An 18,170-nucleotide genomic window follows, 5' to 3' on the forward strand; every position below is an offset into this window, starting at 1 on the left:
AATCCCTGGGTTGGGAGGATCCCCTGGAGAAGGGAATGGGAACCCACTCCAGTATTCTTGCCTGGAGAATTCCATGGACAGAGGAGCCTGGTGGGCTACAATCCATGGCAGGCTACAGACCAAAGTCTCAGACAGGACTGATGCGATTAACACTTTTACTTTCACATCTTGAATGGCTGCTGTGTGCCAGGCTGTGTGCTAAGGACTTTACACTCATTAATCATTTGATCTTCACAATAACTCTCTAGGTAGGAGCACCACTATCTCTATTTCGTAGATTAGAAGACTGAGGCTTGCAGAGGTGAACTTGTCCAAGGGTACGTGTCCAGGATTTGAATCCAGGTGTTTAACCATAATGCAGTACAACCCAAGGGCTTTCAGTACTCGTAGGCTCCTCAGAGACCGCTGGACCCACACTCAGTCAGCCAGTCAGTTCAGTTGCTCAGTCGTGTCCGATTCTTTGTGACCCCATGGACTGCAGCACGCCAGGCTTCCCTGTCCATCACCAACTCCCTGAGCTTGCTCAAACCCATGTCTGTGGAGTTGGTGATGCCATCCAACCATCTCATCCTCTGCCATCCCCTTCTCCTCCTGCCTTCAATCTTTCCCAGCATCAGGCTCTTTTCCAGTGAGTCAGTTCTTCTCATCAGGTGGCCGAAGTATTGGAGCTTCAGCTTCAACATCAGTCCTTTCAAAGAATGTTCAGGACTGATTTCCTTTAGGATTGACTGGTTTGGTTTCCTTGCAGTTCAAGGGACTCTCAAGAGTCTTCAACACCACTGTTCAAAAGCATCAATTCTTCGGCATTCAAAACCTGGTCCACTGGTGAAGGGAATGGCAAACCGCTTCAGAATTCTTGCCTTGAGAACTGCATTAACAGTATGGAAAGGACCCACACTAGATTGTGGGAATGAGGCTCAGTGAGGGAGAGGGACTTGCCTCAGTTCACACAGTGAGTCCATGGGAGCCTGGGAGGGAATCTCAACCTCCTGACTCCACCTCTATGCTCTTTCCACTCTCCACTCCTGCCTTTGAGAGCACCCAGGGGCTCTGATCCCATGGAGGAAGGAGACAGATTGGGATTCAGGTGACATGAACTGAGAAGGCAGCCCTGGCAGACAGAGGGCTGCAGAAACAGGGTGATGGATTCTGGTGCGTGGCAGCTGGGATGGTGGAAGGGAGTCACCCATCAGCTCCTGGATTATTGGTGGGGAGGTGGTAGAGGTTCCTATATGGGAGCCACCCTTGAGTCTGCAGGGAAGGGACCCGCAACTTTGCCCGGGGAAGGGCTTGAAGGGCCCCCAGTAGAGGCCTGGAGGCAGCTTCTCTCTGTGTCCCAGAATCTTCCTTGGATAATTGGAGTCTTTAGGGGAAGCTGTGGACACATTTTTTTTTTTTTTCCAGAGAACTAACTCAGACTTGCTCAGGAAGCTGGGGATACCAGACCTGGTGTCTGTAGGTTCTGCCATCAAGGTTGGAAAAGAGGGGCCTACCTGGACAGCAGGATTCTGCCTCTAGCTAGAGATTTCAAGCTGGAGGTGTGACCTCTGTGTTGCCTGCCCCGCTCCCTACATGCCAGTCTGACCACTTCTGTGCTGCCCCCCAGGTCATGGACCCTTGTCCTGGCAGAGCTGGGGGACCCTTCAGCAGGGCAGAGTGAGGCCTTCCATTGGACAGATGTGTATAATTGAGCCCCCAAAATGTGGTGCCAGAGAACCAGGGCCAGGACTCCTGATGCCAAGGGGCTCCTCCTGGCTAAAGATCCTTGGGGGTTGGGGGGGGGGCTCTCTGTGGGCTGAGGCTGAAGACCTGGGACTCCAGTCCTCAGAGTCCAGCCTTGCTCTGGCTACAGGGGTTTTTCTAGATCCTGGGGGTTCAGCTCAGGTCCCTTTCTGAGCCCTCCAGTCAAGTGGGGTGGGCTCCAGGTAGACATTTCAGAAGGAAGGGATTTGACCATTGCTGAACCTGACCCTGTGAGGCCCTTGGGATGCAGAGATGACCTTTGAGAACAGAGGTCCTGAGAATTGAGGCCTTTGAGGGGCAGGCAATGTAGATCAAAGCCTTCGTGGAAGACGTGGCCCCGGGATTGATTCTCAACCTAGCTGGTAAGATACAGAGGGTTTGAAAGAGAAAGATGGAAGAACCGTAATGATGTACCAGTGATTTGGCTGGTGGGGATAAAGCAGGAAGGGATGTGCAAAGGTTGGCGATGTGGGCGGGGGCCACTTTAAGGAGAGGCTTTCTTGCCAGGCTCAGAGTTCGGTGATGGGAGGGCAAGAGAGTGGCTTGGGAAGGCTAGATTTCAAAAGATTAATCTGGTGAAGTCAGAGGCAGAGAAATCCAACAGACCAATATAAATACCAGAGAGGTGAGTGTCTGTTAAGAGTCGCCCTTACATCCGCTGCGCCTGGGTGTGTGAATCCGTACATACACCTCTCTGGAGAGAAATGAGGCAATAAACCTCAGGAGTCTGAAAAAGGCTCCTGCCCTTTGACCCAGAATTGTCCTCCTTTGGCTGTATTTTAAGGAAATCATAAAACATGCAGAAAGAGCTTCAATCACAAAGATGTCCTTCACAGCAGTAATTATAATGGTGAGATTCTGAAAGTTTCTGCCAATAGGATACTTTTATTTTTATTTTTAATTAAAATTTTTATTGGGGTATAGTTGCTTTACAATGTTGTTTTATTTTCTGCAAGGTGAATCAGCCATAGGTATACCTGTATCTCCTCACTTTTTGGATTTCTTTCCCATTTGGGTCACCACAGAGCAATGAGTAGTTCCCTGAGCTATAGAGTAGGTTCTCATTGGTTATCTATTTTGTACATTTACAATAGGGATTCCCTGGTAGCTCAGCTTGTAAAGAATCCGCCTGCAATGCAGAAGACCCTGGTTCAATTCCTGGGTCAGGAAGATCCGCTGGAGAAGGGAGAGGCTACCCACTCCAGTATTCTGGCCAGGAGAATTCCATGAACTGTAAAGGGGCCACAAAGAGTCGGACATGACTGAGTGACTTTCACACACATGTACATAGTAGTGCGTACAAGTCAATCCCAATCTCCCCATTCACCTGGAGAAAACCGTAATTCCAAAAGATCCGTGCAGCCCAGTATTTATTGTAGCACTATTTACAATAGCCAGGACATGGAAGCATCAGCAGAAGAATGGAAAAAGGAGGTGCGGCACATTTATACAATGGAAGATTACCCAGACTTAAAAAAGGAATGGTATTGTGCCATTTGCATAGGAAAGGTATGATGGATTGCTAATAGCATAATTTTAAAGGCAACCATGATGTAGTTTGGGCTTCCCGAGTGGTTCAGTGGTAAAGAATCTGCCTGTCAATGCTGAGGACGGTCGCAAAAGAGTCGGACACGACTGAGCAACTCAACAGCAACAACAATGATGTCGGCTCTCGACAGGAGATTCCAAAGCCACTGGAGTGATATTCATAGAGGCTTCATAGCTTTATCAGAGAAGGCGATGGCACCCCACTCAGTACTCTTGCCTGGAAAATCCCATGGACAGAGGAGCCTGGTGGGCTGCAGTCCATGGGGTTGTGAAGAGTTGGACACAACTGAGCGACTTCACTTTCACTTTTCACTTTCATGCATTGGGGAAGGAAGTGGCAACCCACTCCAGTGTTTTAACCTGGAGAATCCCAGGGACGGGGGAGCCTGGTGGGCTGCCGTCTCTGGGGTCGCACAGAGTCAGACACGACTGAAGCAGCAGCAGCATAGCTTTATGTATTTATTCATGCTTCCACTTGAAGTACACAAACTGTGTTTTGTGCTTCTTTATTATCTATGATACCTTTCAGAGCCAACCACCATTCATCTATTTGTTGGGAAGACAGAGATAAATGACATAATCCCTGCCCACAGAGGGCTGGTTTGATCTCAGTTGGCCCCAAAAAAATGTGTATGGAAAAAAGCCTGGAAAGAATGACATAGAATGGAACCAGTTTTTCCTCAGTTGTGGGATTACAAGGAGTTTTTCCCTTTTCTATGTTGGTTGGGGTTTTCCAAATGTTCCATAAGGAGCTTGTATTACTTTCATAATTATAGAAAAAAGCTTCTCATCAAAAGACAGGAGCTATTGCAATAGCTTAAGGAGACAGAATGGATTTCTATATTTAGGGAGTGTGTGTGTGTGTGTGCGCGCATGCACGCGTGCGTGCTTCATTCTTTTAGTCATTCAACGAATGCTGACTGAGACACAGAGTTCTAGGCCCAGGGACACTCCAGGGCACAGTACAGAAGCACCTTCCACTGGGGAGTGCCAATCTGGTGAACTAGGAGAGGGCAAGGAGGAGAGAAGGAGCCTGACCCCCCAGCATTCTGTGACTGACTGAATGTGGGGATGGGACGGGGTGGGGGGTCACGGGTGGTTCCCAGGCTTGGTGAGAAGGCGGTGCCTTCGTGGAGACTTGGGAAGAGGGGCAGTTCCAGGACCCACTCTGTGGTCGTGGTGCATGTGGGCAATCTGCTGAACAGATGTCCAGGAGGTGATGTGGATCCAGGACTTAGCCGAGAGGCTGCACTATAGGCAGAGCTTTCCGGTTGTCTGCAGTGCCGTGCTGACCCTCATGGGAGAGTAAGAGCAGAGAGAAACCCACGAAAGCATCCGCTTTATGAAGGTGAGCAGGCAAAGGTGAAAAGGTGTCCAGGACACACCTCCCCAGGCAGTGGCATCAGGGCTTCTGCTTCGTCGTGTATAAAGGTATAAAGAACTCAGATCTGGGAGTGGCAGGGGTGGAGCAGGGCATGAGGGGGTGGGGGAATCCCTCCGCCCACCCCCTGCTCGGGGAGGGAGCAGCCAGACGGGGGTGCTGAGTTGGCCACCGTGGCCTCCTGTGTCCGGCCAACAGTGACGGGGTGTCCACTCACCTGTCTGTTCTTCTTCTGCAGGAGAAGGGAGCACGCCGTGCACTTCCAGCCTCCTCCAGGAGAAACAGCGTGAGTGGCCCCCCACTACCCCCCAGGTGTCTCTTTTTGTTGGAAGGGTCCAAACTCCCTCACCCACTTGGGTGGTAGGGTCTTCACCACTGCATGGGATCAGAGGGCTGGGGCCACTGTCTGCCTCCGGGGCCTGAGGCTGGGGGTGCCAGGAGGCGGAGGCCAGCAGAGCAGGTGGAACCATGGGAAGCCTCGTGTGGGGTCTGCTTGTGGGCAGAGAGGGTGGGGGAACAGGAATGGGGAGCACACCCTCTGAACCTTTGAGATCGACTCTTTTGGGTGACTCAACTTCCAGGAACCACAGTGGGTGACACAGTAACCAAGGCTGTGCCAGGGCTCAGGACCCTTAGGTCCCATCGCTCGGAGGCTGTGTCTGCAGAGTGGGGCTGCCCAGGTGCTTGTGGTCCTTCCAATGATGCAGGCTTCTCCAAGTTTCCTTCTGCCTGTGTTTTCTCAAGAGGCCGAGCACAAGGTTAGACCCAGGAGAGATCTGGTAAAGATGTCTGTTTCTGACACCGCAACCTCAGGGCATCTTTCTTGGAGGTTTGGAGTGGACTGGCAGATGTCTTTCCTGTTGACAGTATTGAGTTTTACACAAGGAGGGGGTATGTGTGTGTCTGGAAGAGTCTGGGCTCAGAACTCCCCTTGCTTCTCTCTCCTGCTCTCCTTTGACCAGTGATTGCAGCTTTGTGGGGCCCAGCCCATTCTGCCCACCCCGTCCCCCAGGCTGAAGTCTTTCTTCCTCCCATTTCTTCCATCCATCAGTCACAGGAAGGGTACCTACAGCACCAGCTTCCCACGGCCTGCCCCGAGTAGGGGCATCGGTCTCTGAGAAGGTTTCTGTGCACCTAACATCCAGTGGCAGTTCATAGATGAAGCCACTCAGGGGTTGGGAGGCTTGGGTATCTCTGAGAGGGGCGCCCCCTCCCCACCCCACCAAGGCTCAGGCCAAAAAGTTCACGGGGCAAGGGCAGGGGCAGCGCAGAGAGTGGGCAGTTCTCTCTCTCTCTCTCGTGTCCTTACAGGATGTGAGGAACCAAGCCCTGTATGAGGGGATCTCTGTTAAAATGTACCCACAGGATGTTTTTTTAGACAGCTTCCTTTATTTATTTACTTGTGGCTGCACTGGGTCTTCGTTGCTCCATAGGCTTTTCCCTAGTTGTGGCGGGTGGGGGTTACTCTTTATTGCAGTACACGGGATTCTCATTACAGTGGCTTCTTTTGATTTTGGGGACCATGGGCTGTAGAGTGCAGAATCAGTGGTTGTGGCATATGGCATGTGGGATCTTCCCGGACCAGGGATTGAACCTGTATCCCCTGCATTGGCAGGAGGATTTTTATCCACTGTACCACCAGGGAAGCCCCCCAAGATTGTTTTTTTTTTCTTTTTTACAATATGTACACTTATTATTTTATTGACCACGCCATACAGCATATGGGATCTTAGTTCCCTGATCGGGGATCAAACTTGTGCCTCCTGCAGTGGAAACATGGGGTTCTTAGCCACTGGACTGCCAGGGAGGTCCTTACCCATGGAATTTTGATTTATAGAGGTGACTGAGTGAAGACCAGAGAGATGAGTGCTTTTGACAGGAGGATTTGTTATTTACACTTCTCCAGGGGAGGGACCATGGGGGAAGCACCAGGTCGGTCAGGAGGCAGAAGGAGCGTGGGGAATACATGGCCCAGAGCCCAGATTGTGTTCTCCACAGGAAAGGCATGGCAGGGCAGAGGAAACAGCTGCGGAGTGGTTGGTTTGAATAATGTTGCAAGCTCTGGGCTGCAGGACAGTCTCTAGTTCTAGGGCTCCTGGGCAGGGGGTTGGATATTGGCTTGGTGGGTGAGCGTTAGATAAAGGAGTTGATTGGCAGTAAGGACCCACAATTGGTTGATTTGCATAGAAGGGCACGTTCTAGGATGAGTTGTTTATTATCTCTAGGATTTAGCATGGCCCAGGTGGGGCAGTCTCCCCTTGGCCAGCTAGACTCCCCTGGAGATGTCAAAATATCATAAAATAAAAGCAAAGGATTAATCATGTTCATCAGGAATGTGAGAGAGAAACCGAGCCCAGATCACTCCTTCTGGGCCTCTGGGAGGAAGAAACCACAGCATCCTCAAAGGGAAAAAACACGGCCACCTGCCGTGGGACTGTCTCCATGATGCCAACCACAGCTCTGTTCTGCACAGACACAAATACACTGATCAGACGTTTGGTGTCTTCTGGACTTGGTTGGAAAAATGTGTGTTTAAGGAGAAGCAAAGCCTTTTTTTTTTTATACCATGGTTATAGATTTTAGTCAGAATGATATTGCTGAAGGTTGTCATCCACGTCTGCTCCTAAAGCATATTCTTGTTTAGTAAAGAATAACTATAGATGCATGGAAGAATTTCAGAGCTGAAATGGTCATTGAGGGCAGTAATTCCCAAGCACAAACCTAACATTTTTGACAATGAGACAAAATGACAGTTCTGTAATGTGTTTATTGTGATGTTGAACCCATTCAGTTGAGAGAACAGGATTTTTATTCCATGATTTTGTCCTGTCTGCACATTGTGGCTTTCAGACACCTTTTCTTTTATGAAATAGTGGTGGTGGTTGGTGGTGATTTGCAGCAGAATAAATGTCTGTGGCCCTGAATAAAAACAGAACAATGGTGATGCCTGACATTTATAACGCGCTCGATCATTTATGTTATACTTCTGTGTATATTATCTTATTTAATTTTTACATTTGGTTTTTCAAAACGTCACTAAAAACAAGGTGGGAGGTGGTGCAAATTGCCCAGAAAATCCTGGGACTCGTGCAACTGAGCTTTAAAGGTATCAGACGTGGGTTTGAAGCCCAGTTGCTTCATTTGCTCTCTGTGCTGCTTTGGGCAAGTTACCTAACATTTCTGGGCCTTGGTTTACTCAGCTGTGGAAAGGTGATTATAATGTCTACTTTACTTCGAGAGTGACCGCGGGCATAGCGGTCATACACGTGGTTGTCAGGGTCTGCACCCCACACACAGGGAGTGTTTCCTGCTTCTCACTTACTATTGGCTTTTGGATGAGGTTACGACACCTGGTGCAGGTGTAGGAGCTGCATCTTAGCCTCTTTTGGAGTTTGGTCTTTTCCATGCTCTACTGGTCCCGTGGCCAGCGCCACTGTTGCTGTCACAGTCTGAGTCCCCAGGGAGCCCTCCTGAGCTGGCCATAGAGACTGGGAGGAGTTTGGGGAATGGGCCTGCTCTGCTCCCCATCCCTTCTCCAGTTAAAGCCACCGTCGTCTCTCTCCTGGACAAATCCAGCCCCCCATGCTGGCCTCCCTGCCTCTGGTCTCTCCCACTTTGATTCTTCCTCCAGAGTGTCAGAGAGACCTTCACAGGTGGCAGACTTGTCCTCATACCCTGACACCCTTTCATGATTCCTCTCCAGTAAAGGATGAGACTTTCCTCGGCATGACCTAGCTGCCCACCTTGCTTTCCCCTTCCTTTCCACACTGACTTCTAAAAGGAGCTCCAAGCACAGTTTTCTCTTAAGCTAGATGGAAAGCTGGAGCAGTGCATCCAGCCCCCTGGAGAGGATGGTAGCAGATGCTAGCCAGAGATGCTAGGAAGGACTTGGGCTTCCAGAGTGATTCCCTCAGGAACCAGTCCTCTTGGCCTCTGCCCTCTACTCCATTCACAGTTGTTTGGATCAGGGAGCGGGTCTACCCACTTGCTGCCGGAACCTACCGTCACCACAGAGGAGGCTGGGGGTGCAGCCATTGGTTTGGTGGGTGTAGTAACTCTCCTTGCCCTGCCCACCAGGTCCCACTCCAGGGGGGAGCGTGACTCCCAGGAGACCCATGGCCGCATCACTCTCTCCATCCCCCCTCCCTTGCCCTCTCAGCAGCTTCACAAGGCACTGGGCACTCTACATGGATCTTCACGAACACCTGCATGCTGGGAAGGGCTGCAGTCATCACAACTGTGTCACACTGAGAAGATGAATGCATGCATGTTAAGTCCCTTTAGCCGTGTCCAGCTGTTTGTGACCCTATGAACTGTAGCCTGCCAGGCTCAGGGGTAGACAACCTTCCACCGGAGGTTCTCAAACCCAGGTCTCTTCACTCCTCTCTCTCCAGAGCTTAGTCTCATGTCTGGTCTGAGCTCCCATTTTCCTATTTTTCCCCTTTCCGGTCACCCCAGGTACTGGGAGAAGTGCCCCGCTGTCCCCTGTGTCACACAGGCACCCTCTCCAAGAGCCAGTTCCATGAACACCCCCCAAAAACTGCAGTCCAGGACATGCACAGAAAAGTGCAAGTTGGAGGGACTTCCTCTCTCTCATCTGCACCTGTGGGGGGTGGGAGGCGGGGCCAGGCAGACAGGAGGACCTCCTACTGTGCCCTTGGAGTTGGACCCAGTCTGTGTGGAATACAGCATGACCTGCTCATGTGACCTGCACTTGTGGTCATCAAATGGCTTTCCCGGGGCCAGTGTAGGGCAGCAGGCAGTGCCCAGGGCGTGGGGTGGGTCTGCCCATGGCCATGCCTGCTTGTCAGAGCGAGGTGAGTAGTGGATTTCTGAACTCAGTGGACCGCAACAGTGGTCCAGACTGAGTCCCAGTCCTGGTCCCAGACCATCCCTTGATCTTCATCCTGACCAAGCCTCTACCCAAGGCCCCGACAAAGTCCCAGTGTCTCCCAGGTGGTGTCCTGGCTCCAGTCCCAGATTCTGGGCTGACCTTGACTTCTTGACCCCAATAACTGTCAGAAGAGCCCATAGGTTATCCCAGAAAGGGAGAGGGGGAAGATGACCATACTGTCATGGGGACGTGGTTTGACTTCACCTCCCGCTGCCTGGGATCAGGGGCAGCTCTGAATGTCCAGACCAGCCACCAAAGGGCTACCCATCCTGCGTACCCTCATCCCCTTGGCACCCCCAGAAGCCCCACATAGGTGTGGGGCATGAAGCCCCAGGCCCACGGCTGGCCTCCCCACTCTCTGCCTGGTAACTGGTATCTTTTCCTGGTCTGTGTGGGCAGCTTGCTGAGCACAGCTGCAGACGGGCTATATTTAGCCGGCTTTAATGAGCTCAGGGTGGCAGACGTCCGCCTTGGGAGCACTTTTCTTGCGTGCGTGTGCGTAAGCCGATGCTTGGCATGGTCCATTCCTCTGTGTGTGTGTGTGTGTGTGTGCGTGCACGCAGGGAAATGTGTGCCTGTGCATTTGTGAGTGTGCACCACTGTGTGTGTCAAACCATCAGTGCAGTCATTTACGCGAGTGTCCGTGTGCTGTGTCTGCTTTGCCTGGACGTGTGCAGCCTCTGACACACAGAGGGGCACAAAACGGGAACAAATGATTAGTTCATTCATCTGCTTGTTTGAAAAATATTTAATGAGCCTCTTTTATATGCCAGGACCTTAATAGTCTCTGGGGATAAAATGGCACAGAAACAAACCCAGTTCCAGCCTTGAAGGACCTTACAGTCTGCTGGGTGTTGGAGGAGGGAAAGACAAGTGAAATAACCACAAAACTGAAAGTATAAGGATTAGTCCCAGGAAACAGAAAGCCGTGGTGCTTTTGGAAGAGAGTGAGAAGGAAAGACACCCAGGAGGAGGGAACACTGAGGTTTCTGTAGGGGTTATCTAGGCATAGAGGGTGAGAAGTCGAGTCCAGACACAGAGAACAGGATGTGCAAAGGCCCTGTGCCGAGAGGGGCAGGAGATGCTCGAACACAGTCAAAAGGCTGCTGTGATTGAGCTCAGAGAGGCTGAGATGAGTGGTGGAGAGGTAGGTGGAGATTGGGGCCTGCAGGGGGACCACACAGGCTGTGGTCAGGATGGGGGAAGCCAGGAGAGGACAGTGGGGGCTGACGCGACAAGATTTCTGTAGGGCAGCTAGAGTCTAGTCATGATTCTGTTGGGGATTTCCAGCAGGAAAAGGAAGGCTCTCAAGCAGCGTGACTGGAGGAGAGTCTAGTGGGCGGCACTTCATTCTCTGGTTGAGGAAACCCACGGGGCAGAGGACGATGCCCTGGGCCTCTCCCAGCCCTGAAGGTCACTGTGTGGAGAGTCTTCACCCCTAACCCCGCAGAGCCTGGCCTTGAGGAGAGGGGCCGTGGAGGGATGGCCTGTGGTGATCTGGTGGGAGGGAGCCTCATGGGGAGTGGGGAGCGGGAAGCTGGAGGGGAACTTGGAGCCCATACTGCACCGTCCACTGACTTACTTGTGAAAGAACCACCCCTTCCTTTATTTTTTCTAAAAGCTGTTTCAGTATCGGGACAGGGATGTTTCTTTGTTTTTCTAGAAGCCACTTTGTAATTTTGACTCTGCAGACCCACCCAGCTGGACTGGTGAGACAGCCCTACTCTGTGATTCCAGGGGTTTCCCTTTTCCTCCTCTTCCTGCCCTGGTTCCAAGGCCCCCGGGGCTCTTACCCACCACCCTAGTAGGGGAACACTGTGTGGGCACACGCGTGTGTGCCGGGAGCTCTCTGTCCACACTCACGGCTCCAAGCCCCAGCCCCCTCTGTCCTGGTCTGTGGCTCCTGGCTTAGGAGCCAGGCTGCTTGGGGCACAGGGCAGTCAGACCTCCCTCAGATCATCTTCTACCTTCCTGGACTTGCAACAGTCCCCGAGTTGGGGGGCACCCCTGCTAGGTCTGCCTTCTCCCCTCAGCCTGGGGCAGGGGTTGGCTACCTCTTTTTAGTCTCCAGGAACCTCTGTCTCCTCAAATCCCTTTCTTCTGAGAACAAAAGGGCTTTTGGAAACAAGAGCCGGGAAGCTCTGCCACAAAGCTCCCCAGAGGCAAAGAAGCTGAAATGGGGAGGACATACAAATTGGTATCTCAGAATAAAAAAAAACAAACAAAAATACCCTGCTCCATGCCCTTTGAAAAAATTCTTATTTTTAATATGTCTCTAGAGTAGATAGCACACGGACATGGTATAAAATAGAAAATTCTAAAGGAACGAAGGTAATGAGGGTGGTTCCCTTTTTCCAGAAGCCACGATTGTGACTAGGTTCTTCTAGAACATTCCAGAGATATTCTCTGCATACATGGGCATCTCCATGAATATTCATTTATATATATCTTTATATATACCCCACACAGATGGTAGCATCCGGTGCTTTCCAGTCTGCACCTTACTTTTCTCAAATGATAACGTATTGGGAGTATTTGACTACTGAATACATCGAGGGAGCATCCTTCTTTGCAAAGGGTGCATATTTCACTGTGGCCTGCTTTATTGAACCAGGCCCCTGTTGGTGGGCACACAGGTTGCTTTCCTTCTTTCCTTGTTTCTCCTTCTTTTTTTTGTTGTTGGCTGAGCTACGTGGCTTGTGTGATCTTAGTTTCCCGATCAGGGATTTAACTCACGCCCCCTGCAATGGAAGTGTGCAGCCCTAACCTACTGGACCACCAGGGAATTTCCGCAGAGGTTGCTTTCTGTCTCTCGTCTGTACCATAAAGACTGTGATGATGGTTAGTGTTGTACTCACGTCATCTTGCACATGGACTTGGAATTGCTGGATCAAGGGCATTCTGTGTCTGGAATGGTCTCGCCACACTGACTTTCACAGAGGTTGATCTGGTTTTCGATTTCACCAGCAATGAATGAGGAGGGACTGATTTACCACACCCTGGTGGGTGGCTAGGTGTTGATAACTGTTCATCTGAGAAGTGAGAAAGAGGCATTTTAGAGCAGTTTCTTTTCTTTTTAAATTAATTTTTACTGGAGTACAGTTGCTCTGCAACGTTGTGTTAGTTTCTGTTGTACAACAAAGTGAATCAGCTCTACATACATATATCCCTCCTCTTTTGGATTTCCTTCCCATTTGGATCACTACAGAGAACTGAGTAGAGGTCCCTGAGTGATGCAGTTGGCTCTCATTAGTTATCTATTTTATACATAAACCAATAGTGTGTGGGGCTTCCCCCGTGGCTCAGTGGTAAAGAATCTGCCTGCAATGCAGGAGTTGCAAGGGATATGGTTTCGATCCCTGGGTCAGGAAGATCCCTTGGAGGAGCACATGGCTACCCAGTGCAGTATTTTTGCCTGGAGAACCCCAGGAACAGAGGAGCCTGACGGGCTACAGTCCACAGCTTCACAAAGAGTCAGACACGACTGAAGCAACTGAACACACGTGCATGCACCATAGTGTGTATATGTCGACCCCAATCTCATAACTCATCCCGCCCCTTTCTTTCCCTCCTTGGTATACATATGTTTGTTCTCCACTTCTGTGTCTCTATTCTGTTTTGTAAATAATCTCATCTGCACCATTTTTCCTAGACTCCACAAATAGGCATTAATAAATGATATTGGTTTTTCTCTTTCTGACTTCACTCTATATTCAGGAATTAACGTGGAGGAGTGTGCTGTTGGGTTCCTTTGTGTGCTGACTTTCAAGCAGGGCCAGGGCTAGCTTGACGGAGGTCCCTTAGAGAGTAGGACCCCAAAGTTCAGGCAGGCTTCTGCTCCTAATCACAGCCTCGCTCCTCTTTCTCTCCCTCCCAGGGATTGCTCTGCAGGCAGGCTGTGGTGTGGAGGCATTTAAGCATTTTATTTATTTATATTATTTTTGATTGTGCTGGGTCTTCATTGCTGCATATGGGCTTTCTCTAGTAGTGGTGAGCAAGGGCTCTTCTTTCATATATTTATTTGGCTGTTCCAATTTTAGCTGCGGCATGTGGGATCTAGTCCCCTGACCAGGGATCAAACTCAGGCTTCCTGCATTGGGAGCATGGAGTCTTAGCTGCTGGGTCAGCAGGGAAGTCCTGGGGCTATTCTTCATTGAGATGCACAGGCGTCTCTTTATGATGGCTTCTCTTGTCGTGCAGCATGGGCTCTAGAGCACAGGCTCAGTAATTGTGGCTTTCAGGCTTAATTGCTCAGCAGCATATGAAATCTTCCTGGATTGGGGATTGTACCTGTGTCCCCCTCACTGGCAGGTGAATTCCTATCCACTGCACCAACCAGGGAAGTCCATGTGGAGGCACTGAAAAGACTGACAAGAACACCCCTTTCTTACCCCCACCTTTGGGGGTGATGATTCAAGAGGATGAAAGAGCCCTTGCTGGGTGACCTGAGTTCATATCCATACCCTTTCACTTAACCTCTCCGAACCTCAGTTTTCTCACCTGTAAAATGGGCAGAACACCTCAGGCTGAATGTGAAGTTTGCCTGAATGAGGACTAGAAACTTAAGACACATTTGAAGAAGACTGTGTTTGTTATAGGAGAGTCCCCAGGAGAGAAGATGCCAAGCCCTTCTAGCATCACTGTGTAGTGGCAGGAAGCGTTCTTAGATTGTATGTCTGAAACCTTCCCTGGGCCTGATTCAAGATGGCCACACTGGTTTCCCCCAGGGGAGCAGCTCCTCGGCCAAAAGTGTGTTTTCAAGAGTTAGGATCTGGGACCCAGACCCTAGTGAGGGTCAGGCCTTAGTGGAGACCAGTATCCCTGGAGGTTTGGCCTCATTCTCCAGATGAATCCAGGCTGACTTGATGGGCTTCTGACCCTGAAAGGGTTGAGGAGTCACAGGAGGGAACCCAGCCTCTAGATCCCCACTCCTAGATGAACAGTCCTTGCCAGCACCCCTGCTGAGTGACCACTTACACCCTTACTTGTACAACCTCCTGAAGAGCAGAGAGCATCCTGCCCTTGGGCCAGCACGGGTCACTCTTGAACTGTTAAACATGTCCTTAGTTGTGCTGATTTGGAACTCTCCAGAAACTATCCCCACCCCCATTCATCCCACACCTTTGCTTCCATGACCCAAACGCAGCTCAGCTGGGATTTGCAGGCTGCGACTGTGTCCTATGGAGCCTGTTCTTCCCCAGGCCGGGCTTCATTCCTTAATGTTCCTTCCCAGTTATTGGGTTCCAGACATGTCCTCAAAGTGGCCTGAGCTGCAGGGACAAAACAGGGATGACCCCTCCTCATTCCAAAGTGTCTAGTGTGTGCAGCCTCAGAGGCTGACTATCTTTGGGGGGTCCCATTACCCTGGCTCCAACTGTTTGCAGCCTTTGATCATGTGACTGGGCTTGGTCGCATGACATAGATCTTTGTTGTGTGACCTGACCTTGATCATGTGACCCTCAAGTACTAAGAGACACTCATACTCACCTGCTGTGTATCTGATTCATCTTGGTGCTTTCAGCCCTGACACAGGTTTGGGCAATAACCAATGGAAGAGGAATTGGCAACTGATGTCAAGTTGAATTTTTAACTCAAATGCAGGATGGTGACTCACTCATCGGGTTTCCCATTTGTTCTTTCCTTCCATAACATTTCTTTTCCTTTTTTGCATTCTCTCATTTACTCTCAGCTTCCAGGGGGCAGAGCACTTCACTTTGTTTTGTCTGTAGTATTTGCATTTAGTAGCATCAGGAGTTGTATGATAGTGTGTTGAAAATGTTCTTATTGTAAATATGAGACATACTTGTACTGCAGTCATTCGATGTATTCGTAAATAGTTTTCAACTAAAAGAACTGAGTTTGCTAGAGGAAAATTGGAAAACAGAGAAAAGTAGAAAGTTAAAAAAAATCACACATTGTCCCACCATCCAGAGAAAACCACTTATAAACACTCTTTGTTTTCTTCCACTATCAGGCCTCTAACCCTTCATCCCACCCCTCCACCTAGATTGCTATTTTGCATAAAGCCCAGGACTGGAGCACCAAGGAGGAGGGTGGTCTGAAGTCTGTCTGGTGAACAAGGTCAGTGGCTTTTTAATAGTTCTCTGGAGCCCTCAGTTGTTGCCTAAGGCAAGGGTGAGGGAGTGAGGAAGTGGGGCTCTGGGCCCCCCACCTGCTTCAGCCAGAGCTGCCTATTTTCACATGTTCTACAAACTGGGCTCCTAAAGAAAATTGCACTGGACAGAAGATTTCACTGTTTCAAAAAATTTTAAAACCATCCTACAAAGTCTCCTTCTTTTCCTTGCTTCACACTGTCCCATCCGTGTCCTGGCCCCGTTCACAAACCCACACTCCTTGAGCTGCTTTGAGAGCTGAAGTTTCCGACCTTTGTCGTCTGTCAGAGTCCCTCCTCCCCAAGATGCCCTAAGCCCTTGGTGCTTGCTTGGGTTCCCAGTCCAGTGACCCCACCCAACAAGCGATGAGATGGGGTTGGCCAGAGAGGTCCAAGTGGGCCTATCAGCACTCTGGGGGCCATTGCTTCCTTTTCTAATGGCCCCCCAAACACTTGTTTTTTTAATTTGCAATAGATCTTGTCTGGAATTTGACATGACACTCCCTAGGTGCAATCAACCACTTTGAAAATCCAGGTGACATCTGCCACCTGCCGTGTTCTGGTTCCTCTTCCTTCCTCTGAGGCCCCTCAAAGCAACTCACCCATCCTGCCTGCAGGTCCCATTAGGGTCCAAGGGTATTATTCTGCTGGGCATGGATGCTTGAGCTCACACAGCATGCTTGGACTCATGGAATCTCCGACTGCATGACTCTTAGGAGGGAACACAGGGGACTTCCCTGGTGGTCCAGTGATTAAGACTTCACTTCCAGTGCAGGTGGTGTGGGTTTGATCCTTGCTCGGGGAGCTAAGATTCCACATGCCTCATATGCCAAAAACCAAAACATAAAATAGAAGCAATATTGTAACAAATTCAATAAAGATTTTTTAAATGGTCCACATTACAAAAAAAAAAAAAGCTTTAAAAAAAAGGGGGAATGTTGTCTACCCTCTCCTTTGGCAATGGTGGGGAGAGTGCTCAAGATCACTCTCTGACTAGGGCGTACATTTCCCATCCTAGAACTCTGTGTCCATATCCTGTGTGTTTGCCCTTCTCCATGTGGGTCTCTCTGTGGTGGGGGCGGGGCGGGTTGGGGCTGTGGTCTGAACCCCCTGCTTGCTGCTGAATGAAGCTCTAGATATTCCCAGACATTTCTGGATCTAGCTGCTATCTCCCACATCAGAGTGGGACAGCCAAGCCATTGGGCTCATCCAGAAAAACGTGTGTGTGTGTGTTTGCCCATGTGTGTGCTTCAACGTGCTCTAAAGGATTAGGTGTTTCTGCAGACATGTCTCATAACGTGCCATGTGGTCTCAAGCTGGGTCTAGTTCTGTTCAGTTGACCCTGGGGCGTGACTTAAGAGAGAGATAGGGAGACTGTCACTGGTAGAAGGAGGGTAAAATTCAATGATCAGCTTTAGCCTGGGGGCACTGCCAGCATCTACTCCTTGTGGGTCCCCAGTGGCAGATGGCAAGAGAGATGGAGACAGAGTCTTCGGCCAACCCGGGTGACACTCTGCTTAGGGTGTCGAGCGTGTGGGTGATGACCTTGGCTTTTGTCTCTAGAGCAGTGCGGCACATTGGTAATTAGAAGGGATGATCACGATTTGTGCCTTTCCAAGGTTGTGATTAAGCAAAAATAGCCTCTATTCTTCAACTGGGAGGAGGAGCCATGGTGAGCTGGGTGGGCCTCTGGTCCGGGTGCCAGTGCTGGCAGGGGTGCCGAGCACAGGCATGGCAGTAGCTGGCTTGCCTCAGAGCTCATCGCAAAACGTTGTCACAAAAACAGCTGTGGGCTCACCCCGCCCCAAATCTGGGCACGGCAGGGACCCAGCCTGAGTAAGGCCTTGCAAACAGAAATGAACAGGAAGTAGGAAGAAACAGGCAGCCTGACAGTGAAGTCCTAGGGCCCCTGGCATGTGGCTTCCCACCACCCAGGAACCCCTGCCGCCAGCTCTTGTCACCAGAGGCTCTGGGGCAGCCATTAGGGACTGAGTGATAAGGCCCAGGCCAGACTGCTCTAGAATTCCCAGAAGTTCCCTGACAGCATCCTCTGGGGACTTCCAAGGAATGTACCTCCCAGTGGATGGTGCTCCTTTGATCCTGATTTCCCTTGGGGGCTGATAGCATAGAGATGTCTCCTAGGTCATGTGCACCCTGGGATCTTCACTTGCAATATGTTTTCACAAAAATGCTATGCTGGGTCCTGACCACTGATAAGCCCTGCTCTCAAGTGGTCCACAGTCTTATGAGGCAATAGACAAATAAGCTCACAGCAACAAGCCAGGCCCCACCAGGCACACTGTGAGATAACCCTCTGTGAGTAGCTCTCAGAAAGCTTTCCAGAGGTGGTGACAATTGAGTGGGGTCTTGAAGGTTAGGTAGGAGTTTGCTGGTCTGCAGAGAAGGAAGGCCTTACCAGGCAGAGGGTTCAGGATGAGCAAAGACATGGAAGAGTGAGAGCTGTGTCTTTGGGTGATTCAGAGCCAGTGGCC

The 18,170-nt window shown here is 50.4% G+C and overlaps 1 protein-coding gene across 1 annotated transcript in view; it reads left to right on the forward strand.

Moving 5' to 3' along the window:
• The window catches only part of PITPNM3 (PITPNM family member 3), a 90,840-nt gene that overhangs the window by 45,822 nt on the left and 26,848 nt on the right, over positions 1 to 18,170 (forward strand). Inside the window, exons 5-6 of the mRNA XM_052657884.1 lie at positions 4,911 to 4,958; positions 5,254 to 5,430. Coding sequence (XP_052513844.1) covers positions 4,911 to 4,958; positions 5,254 to 5,430 — 225 coding nt within the window. The remainder of the gene's footprint in view (positions 1 to 4,910; positions 4,959 to 5,253; positions 5,431 to 18,170) is intronic.

Source organism: Budorcas taxicolor, chromosome 19, assembly GCF_023091745.1.
Source record: "Budorcas taxicolor isolate Tak-1 chromosome 19, Takin1.1, whole genome shotgun sequence".
NCBI classification, from domain to species: Eukaryota; Metazoa; Chordata; class Mammalia; order Artiodactyla; family Bovidae; genus Budorcas; species Budorcas taxicolor.